This window comes from Chaetura pelagica, unplaced genomic scaffold (genome assembly GCF_000747805.2).
Source record: "Chaetura pelagica isolate M959 unplaced genomic scaffold, ChaPel_1.0 scaffold206, whole genome shotgun sequence".
Classification (NCBI taxonomy): domain Eukaryota; kingdom Metazoa; phylum Chordata; class Aves; order Apodiformes; family Apodidae; genus Chaetura; species Chaetura pelagica.
In genome coordinates, this window is record NW_009953801.1 from 785,678 (window position 1) to 795,037 (window position 9,360).

The following is a 9,360-nucleotide window of genomic DNA, read 5'->3' on the forward strand; positions in this document are numbered from 1 at the left end:
AAATAATGTCAAGTTGTAAAGTCAGACAAAAACCACAGCTACGGACAAGTAAAAATTGACACAATCTCAAAAGGGAGAACAGAGCAATTGTAAAGGACCAGGAGAAGAAGAATTAACAAAAGGAGATTTCATCTAAACAAACGTATTGTAAACAGAAAAATAAGAGAAATTACTGGTAGGTTCAAAGGGCATTCAGCTACCAGAGACACCAGGGAGTGGGAAGGGCACCTGTTCACCTCTTTCTAGCCATGCCTACAGTGGCTTCATACCTCCCACAGAGTGGGGAGGTTGACAGGGAACTTGCAAAGATAATAACATTAGAGATCCTTATCAAGATCTTTCAGCAATTTCACCCTTTCAGTTATCTCATGGGACAGTTACTCTCATTTTATAAAGAAAAAAAACCCACAACATATAAGCATAAAACCCACGAGCTGACCCCAAAGACAGCTGTTCAGAGATTTTTCCTGCAAAGAGTCCAAGCCATTTTAAGTGCAAATTTATTCTTTCTTAAGTGCTTTTTGATTTTATTGCACTTACTAATATGCTACTCAATATTAGCAAACTCATTAAATAAAATCAAACAAACAAAAAACCCAAATCCAAGAAACTGGAAGAAACCATGTAAAAGGACTGCCTAGCAATGGGATATTTTGCTGTTGTTGTTGTACTTTCTGAGGAAAAGCTCATAAAACTGATGAATACACTTGATTAGTGATGGGACAAGACAAGGATAATGTGTCCTGGTGCTGACAAATGGAGGAAATTTATGAAAGAGATTTTGAAGTGGGAGGAGAGAGTAAAATTTCTAGAAACTGAATCAAATTAAGAAGAACAGGTAATATTTAATTTTTTACTAGAAAAGAAGGAGAATGCTTGAACATACTACAACACTTCTGTCTATGATGCTTCAACTTTTGTGCAGATGTGTTTGCCATGGGCAAGCCTGAAGCTCAACTGGACCTGAAGAACAAGTAAGAAGTAAGAGAGCATCCAGAGGAACACCTACAGCTTATTCATCACTGGCTCTTCCAACTTGCAAATGAGGAAGGGGGCACTGAAATAAGGAGAGAATAGAAAGAGCGAATACCTTCCCTTCCCTTCTTTTTGAGATTTAACCTGAATACAATTAAAATCAGGAGCAGGCATTGTTTTATGCAGTCAGGCAACGGACCTCATCACGAAGCTGGTGTCAATACCCTGCACTCAGGTAACCCTGGTCTGCAAGACAGGCAGCCAATCCTGTTCACCCCTGGGGAGGGCCAAGCCTCTGTGCACACTCTGTGCTGCACCCATGGCAGCTCCTGGCCCACTGCACACCAAGGGAGCCTGGTAATTACAGCCTCTGAAGGGCTATTGCCTCAGCAGGCAACGTGGTCAGCATGGCATCCTCTTTGTGCATCTACCTGCCTCTCATTTCTGTTCTATAGGACAGACTTACAAACATTTGAAAATTATTGTTTTAAACCCACGCTTTGCTCTGCTGATTTTCTTGCAAGTTGTGCCTGTTTATTCCACCCTTGGCTTCCCTCCCTGGTCCAGCTGGGCTGTGCACAAAGCCCAGAGGGGCACACCTTACAGAGGCTCCAGGGGCACAAGGGAACACATGAGGAACATCATCCCACCTGTGCCCTGGCTGTGTCTGCAGCACGTGCAGACTTACAAGGAGTTTGGGCTGAGGGTGGCACGTACAGATTGGTTTATTGACACTAATCCTTCCTCATTGCCCTCCTGCCCTGCAACAGGAGTGAAAGCATGAGCTGCTTTGCAGGCCAAAGGGAAAGCTGATGACTTGCCTGCATGATTTTGTAGCTTGCTTCCCCTTTCTATGCCCCAGATGGTGTTTGGAAAGAGATCAGATGTAGATTTTCATAACAAAAATTGTTGTGATCAGATACATTTAAAAATCACTAACTCTGAAGTCTAACTACTTAGATACTGAAATATGAAGCTTCCCAAGCCTTTTTGGAGTTTCTTACTTAAAGAAGTTGCTCTTGGTCTTTACAGAAAGCACTTAACCAAAGAGACCAAGGGACAATTTCCAAGTATTTACAAAGCTTGGCTCTTTCTTCCTAATAATTTGTTCAGTTTGCTGAGCATTTCAGTGCCATGTAACTGCATCAGCTAAAGAGCTACTTCTCTTTTTAGATTCATTTTTCTCCAAGAATGTGTGAAATCCATAAACATCCTACCCTTGATTTCCCCTCTTCCTTTCCTCAAAATCCTTTATTTCTGTTATTTCCATTTGCAAAGGTGTAAGACATATGGTGCTTGTATTAATAAAAACATTGAGCCTAACTGTTAAAGCTCAAAACTGATATGGTACAGAATCATCACTAAACATTTAAATGACAATGATGCCACCTGACATAGGTATATTGGAAGTCTCCAAGAAGAAAGCATTAACACTTGCTGCTTCTGTTTGTAGCTGGAGTTCCTGACACTCAGTCACTGACTCCATGGAGAAAGAGGAAACAAATGGCTGACTTGGAGTACAGACACTTAAGGACAGATCTGTGATGTGAGGATGTTAAAGGAAAAGGATGGGGAGTCACAGCAGCAGTCAGCACAGTATCACAGTCCATAGACTACAGCTGACAACAATGACACTTTTGCTAGAGCCCCAAAACTCCTGTGAGCACACAATTGTGATATGCTGCAACAGAACAACATGAGATAGCAGCTTACACAGTGCTCAGAAAAACACCATAATCCTCTTACCGGCAACACAGGAAAAGAGAGCAGATTTGTGCTGGAGGGAACTAGGTCTCCTCTCTTTAGAAAGTGCTCTTGAATTGCTTGGTTCATATTTTTCAGCAGTAATAAACATTTTATGCAACTTTGGAGTGATGCCCTCTGGAATCATACGTGGACTATGCTGGTAGAAATGCAATGTTTTGCTCCCTGAGATAGCTTTGTGGATGCTCCGTTTGTTAGACTGGCTTTGGTTGTAAGTCTGTAAAAGAGAAGATAAACCACATCTTGTTGGGTCATTTTTTACACATGACTTGGTTAGAAGTAACAGAACACTTGAGTGAGTGTCTATGGGATTTCTCTTTAATTTATATTCCACCACCAAGATGATTTTTGTTTTTCTTTTCTTCCTCAAACAACTAGAACAAAATGTGACCCAAGGCCCCAAGAGTAAATCATATTCCCTCTTCTGTGAGTATTGTCAGCCAGGTCACCATAACTGCCTGTTCAAGTTCTTGAAGTGCACCTTCAAGAAGAAGAGCTCTAATCCTAAAATATCTAAGTCAAGTAAAATTTGAACAATCATAGTTTTGTGCCCAGGTAAAACATTCAAAATAAACATAAAAAAGCAAGGAAGTACCAAAGAACAGCGACTGTTCTTTAAGCTGCAAACAATATAAAATAAAAACCAAGGTACAGCTTTTGACACTAAACAGATCAGAAGTAGGCACAGCACTTGAGAGAATGAGAGAGACAACTGTTGCCTGGGGGAATTTAAAGATCAGAAGTAGGCACAGCACTTGAGAGAGACAACTGTTGCCTGGGGGAATTTACACTCTGGAGTAGATACAGGGATGATGTGAATTAGATTACATCAGAAACAAAGAAAAGAGGTCAAGCAGAAAAAAAGGCTTAAGTTTATTTGTTAATGTCATACATGCTCCAAGTTGTAATTACACTCCCTTTTTATTGTGCAACAGAGAAACCATGACAAAGATAAAGAAACCAAGGAAAGAAACTGGACCCTCCTCTTGAAGTTTCTTGTCCTAATGCTCTTTGGGTCTCTGTGACAGGTCAGTGCTGCAGACAGTATGTCCAGCTCTGAGTATGACAGTATGGCTGCTATGCTCTTTTGAGAGAGAAGGTGTCTGGAAGCCAGGATTAGAGACAGTTGCAAAAAGATGCTCTCTAAATAAAACTGGAAGGGGTTAAGAGCTAGCTCTAACAAACTGTCCCTCAAGCATTGCAACAAATATATTTTCACTCCTAGAACAGGCAAAGAGGTCTTTTAATGAAAAAAAATGTCTATTACCAAATTGGTTACTCAACAGAACTATCACTTTGGTGTTACTGAGGGGGCATGTTTCCCTTTCCTTTGTTTCACGGAGTGTCTGCTTGGCCTGGCAGCAGCAGGAAAGGCCTTGAGCTCTCCTGAGCCTTTCTTTTTGCCCTGGCTTCCATCTGCAGCTCCCAGCTCCCTTCCAGACTGACGCACAGGGAGCTGAGCTGGCACAGGATGATCATGAACCCAGATCAGAACACCGTGGTTCTGGGAGTGTGGCCACTCCTGAAGGGAAGAAGATCCAGGAGCCAAAGGCCTGGGATCCCAGGGCAGGAGCAGGGATTGGTGTGCCTGCCCTGGGACAGCCTGTGCTCCCACTTGGGATGGCTGATCCCACAGGAATGAGTGGGGAGGAGAGCAATAAACACTGATGCTATAGAAATTCCCCTCCAATCTCAAAATCCAAGACCTGTGGTGTCCCATTTTTCCCAACAAAATTATGTTTGAAGTAGGTCTGATTTTAAAACAAATAACCAAATTCCCACAAGTTAGCATGAGATCATTAATTACTGAGCTGCAAGTTACGTGAGGGGGAAAGATCTCCAGCTAGAGAGATCCGGAAGGAGATTCAATTAAAAAAACAAAACAACGAAAAACACCAAACAAAAAAATCAAACCTCAAGAAAAACCAAACAAAGCCAACATTGTTAAGCAATTACATTTATTTAATGATCTCAAAACAAACATATCCTATAAAATCACTATCTTACCTGGGGCAAGTTCTGCAACAAATATTTCTGAGAAAACCTGGAGAACCCAGTAATCCAACTACTTAAGTGAAATTCTGAGGAATTTCAGTGACCATTTTCATATCCCATTACAAACTAGCTTTTGGCAGTAATCAGTCTTCATAAGCAGCATGAGAAAACACCCATTTACAAATGCCATTCCCTTTGATCACTTAACTCTCAACCCTTCAAAACTGCCTTCTTCCCCAGGCAGGATTCTTTGGACCCTCCTTTAGAACTAACTCCCTGCTACCTACAAATTCAAACCAGAGGCACAAAATGGACTGGAATAAATTAATTAATAGCAAGACTCTGAAGTTCTGGGTTTACAGTTAGCTTACACAGATCCCAGACTTCTCTGTCATGAAACCTGATCCAATTCAGAACCAACCTTGCAAATAAACAAAACTAGCGAAGAACAAAATCCATTTTTAGCCAGACAGTGACCTGCACCCCTTGCATTCCAACAGGACTTTCACAATGAAACTGTAAAGATGCAGTTTCTATTTCTCTGCAGCCAATCTCTCCAAGGAGTGATGCCAACAGGGACTGCCCTACCCACACCCTGCCCCTCCAGCTTCCTTGGCTCAGGCCCAGCAGCCGTGCAGCTGAGGGATGAAGCTGAGCAGCGTGTGCACAGCTGAAGACCGGTTCTCCTGGCACTCAACTCATGGCTTAGATTTCCAAGGGTACATTAGTTTCCCAAGGGACAGTCTGCACTCAGAGATGATTAATTATACTCCGACTTGAGTGCTGAGGTTCAGGAATTTAGCAAAAGTAGATTTCCACTTAAGCTGATCTCTTCAGGCCTCACACGCAAGTCTGCTGCCACTAAGTCCTTGACTGAATGCGCAGTGTCGTCAGCAGCTCAGAGACACTTCCCACTCAGAGGTTCAGCCTTCTCTCTTCCCCACATTGTCCTGTACCCCTGGGGAAAAGCCTGTATTTTCTGAGTTCCAACTTATCATTTACAAAATAAGTGCTATTAGGAATGAAGCCTTGAAGCCCTTTACACTGAGAAAGTGCACATATTTTTAAAACCATCAAATCATACAATGGTTTGGGTTGGAAGAGACCTGCAACATCATCCAGTCCCAAACCCCCTGCCATGGGCAGGGACACCTCCCACCAGCCCAGGTTGCTCCAAGCCCCATCCAACCTGCCCTTCAACACTGCCAGGGATGGGGCAGCCACAGCTTCCCTGGGGAACCTGGGCCAGGCTCTCACCACCCTCGCAGCCAAGAATTTCTTCCTAATATCTAACCTAAATCTCCCGTGTGGGATATCACACATTCCTGGAATCGCTGCTCAGGATTGCTGTGATCTTTAACAGAGAGTAGACAGCTTTTTGGGCCAGACTGAACAAGTCACTTTGTTCCCCCAGCGAGAAGAGAGCTCCCCACTCACCCGCTCCTCCCGCCCTTCAGCAAGGATGACCACGATCCTGCCCTGCCGCCTGCGACCCGTCCGGCCCATCCGCTGCACCAGGCGCACCGGGCTCTTCTGGGCGTCAAAGCAGATGATGAGATCAACTTCTCCAATGTCTAGACCTTCTTCCCCAACACAGGTAGAGACCAGAGTGTTATACCCACCTGCACGGAAGCGTCTTACCACCTGAAACAACGATTATAATAGATTAGATTGAAGAGGTTAGTCAGGAAGCCCCCCAGACACACTTTGCAGCCCCTCTAGGATCAGCAAGAAAATGGAAAACACTTATTTAAAAGCCAAAAAGCACAGGCTTTTGGAATTGCTCAGCTACTGCCTCGTGAGCAAATACCACACACTAGTGTTATCAACATGAACCTATCAACCCTTCAACTCTAAAACAAAGGGAAAAAACACACCTTATTCTGACCCCAACCCACCATTCCTCTAAAACTGATTTTCCCAACTTTGCAATTCAATTTCATTTTTTCTTTTGCTTTAACTTTGCTAGATCGAAATTTAAGGATAGATTTTATTTTTTCTACCTACAAAGAAAAAAATAAGTCCCCTGAGGAAGTATTTGAGTATTTCGCCAAACTGCTAAATATATTTAAAAATAGTGTTTGTTAATATAACATATTTCTACTTAGACATTCTGTTCAATGAGTACAATTTTGGACACTCTGACGCCAACTGAACTAAACAGGAAATTAATAGTGACACTCAATCACCACCACACAATCTGTAGCAAACTTCATGAAGGTAATGACACAATTAATACTCCTTATCAAAATGTCCTAATACAAGTCTCATCCATTCTTTACCTCAAGTTGCTCCTTTTGTGTGAAGCCTTTTGTACTTTTCCCTGTGGAGTGGCCAACAAATGTCATGACTCTGACCACGGGCCTGAGTCGGGAAAGCATTTCAGCAATTTCTTGCACACTGTCTCGAAAGGATGAGAAGATCATCACTCTGGTATCTGCAGTGCCCACAGCTGTGCTGTCAGTCCTGACTTCACCTGTTTCATCTGAAAAAGCCAGAAAAGCATTTTTAGGCATAATTTATAAATAGTTACCAATAAAGAGGTAAGTACAGGTCATTCCACAAGCTACACGTTCAAAGCTCTCACCTCACTTAATGGGAAGGGTTTGTGCATGTGCACTGCATTTAGATTTTCTCAAAGAAATGTTCTTTAAAAGAAATTTAACTAAGAAAAATAAATAAATCTAAGCATGTAAATGAAAACAAACCAGTAAAGAAAAGTGACAATCAAGAGCTTCTTAGCCTATTTAGACCAGCCTCCAAGAAAATGCTCTGAGATGCACCTGCTCAAACAACTCCAGAAGGGCAGGTCAGAAATGATCAGAACTTCACAGAGCACAAAGATACAAATGAACAGATAAAAAAGTGAAGAAGTTGAAAAACAAAATTTAAAAAAATTATTGTTACTAATGTCAGCATTTCAAGAGCAACAACTGGATCAAGAAGTTCAAACCTCCTAAAACCAGAGATGTCTGAGTGATTCAGAATATTTTGCATATGCTACCAGATGACATTTTTTTCCTCCCTTTCAGTCAAGATGAAAAACAATGAGAGAAAAATGAATGTAACTGAAGGTTTTAAACATCAAATCATGGCTCAGAGAATATAATTCTTAGCAGCAGACTGGATAACTTCTACCCTTAAGCTCCAAAACTACGTTGCATCTAACTTTGCAGGAGGTGATGGTAGCACAGCACTGAGATGGTTTCAGAACAAATTCTGTGGCTATCAAAATCACGAGGCACAGTAGCACTAGGAATGAGTTTACTATCAGTTTTCCTAAGCTGAATTATAATCTAATATTTTCTAAGCAATTATAACAAATTGATCGTGATAGCTTATAGGATATTTTTCCTTAAGCAACTTTTTTGGTATAATTCTTCTAAAGAGAACTTTTTCACACAGAAGATGCACAAACATACAAGACAATAAAGAAGCACTTGAACAAATTAGGAAATAAAGAAGATATTACTTATTTCCATCCACAGGTTCAACTGTTCAGATACATTTTGAGTTGTTAGTACTTACCAGAACTTTTCTTCTTCCAGGATCTGAAGTGTTCTATTACAATTTCCTCCAATTTCCTTAATTTTGGATGGCTGTAGATAAATTCCTTTTTATTTTCAAAAACTGAAAACAAAAGAAAGCCATTAAAGATGTAAGCAAATGTGCAAAAGTATGAAGGTTTAGTGAACTTCAGTTCTTCACACCTATAGTTCTCTAAGTCAGACATAAAAATTCCTGACACTAGTTCTAATTGCATTCACTGAAACCAACAACTCAGTCAACTACTTATGGAAGCACAATTGTTAAACCCAGGTTTTGAGACTTTGCTACTTGTGCTACAGTCAGTGTAAAGGGGTGAATCAGTAACGTTTTAACCTTTCATTTATAATCAAATTTAAAACTTCAAACCTGTTTGAAAGTAGGTAAAACCAATGAGAGACAGATAACAGCCTGGGGAAAACTACCTGGAATGAAGAACACCAGCTGAGTCTATCACAAGGATAACCTTTCTGCAGCTACAAACTGGGTTGAGGTATCTGCTGTTTCATCTGAACAGAAAGCAAGTATTCTGTCCCCAGAAGAGAAATACCAACCTGGTTTACTGTTGTAAACATTTCCACTCTCTGAAGCCAGAGGTGTGTCTGAAAACATGTCTCTGAGCTGCTGATACAGCTTCACAAAGTCCTCATTACGACCAAGTTCATTCTTTGTACGAGTCAGCCCTTTGTGAAACAGATGAAATATCTTAGTATTTAACCTCAGGAGTGAATATAATTTTTGTTTTCCAAAAGACAAGTTTTCTCAGAAGTAACAAGCTCCTTTAAAAAATGTGACCAATATTTTTGGTGTTCATATTTGTGGAGAAAAGATGGCATCATAGAATTAAAACATTAATTTAAACATGAAAATCTTACAAATAAACATTAAAAAGCCTGGTCCTGTGAGTAAATGAAAAAGTTTTACATGAACCATCTAGAAGTTTTAGAGATTTAGGTTTAAAAAACTCATCCAATCCAGAAAAGCTGAGGGTGGGGAGACCCTGGCCCAGGTTGCCCAGGGAAGCTGTGGCTGCCCCATCCCTGGCAGTGTTGAAGGGCAGGTTGGATGGGGCTTGGAGCA

At 41.2% G+C, this 9,360-nt stretch overlaps 1 protein-coding gene across 1 annotated transcript in view; it reads right to left on the minus strand.

Annotated features, from left to right (window-relative positions):
* The window catches only part of FANCM (Fanconi anemia, complementation group M), a 66,777-nt gene that overhangs the window by 26,988 nt on the left and 30,429 nt on the right, over positions 1–9,360 (minus strand). Inside the window, exons 8-12 of the mRNA XM_010001203.1 lie at positions 8,835–8,963; positions 8,263–8,364; positions 7,017–7,171; positions 6,172–6,378; positions 2,722–2,956 (exon numbers count right to left, since the gene is read on the minus strand). Of these exons, the coding sequence (XP_009999505.1) occupies positions 2,722–2,956; positions 6,172–6,378; positions 7,017–7,171; positions 8,263–8,364; positions 8,835–8,963 (828 nt within the window). The remainder of the gene's footprint in view (positions 1–2,721; positions 2,957–6,171; positions 6,379–7,016; positions 7,172–8,262; positions 8,365–8,834; positions 8,964–9,360) is intronic.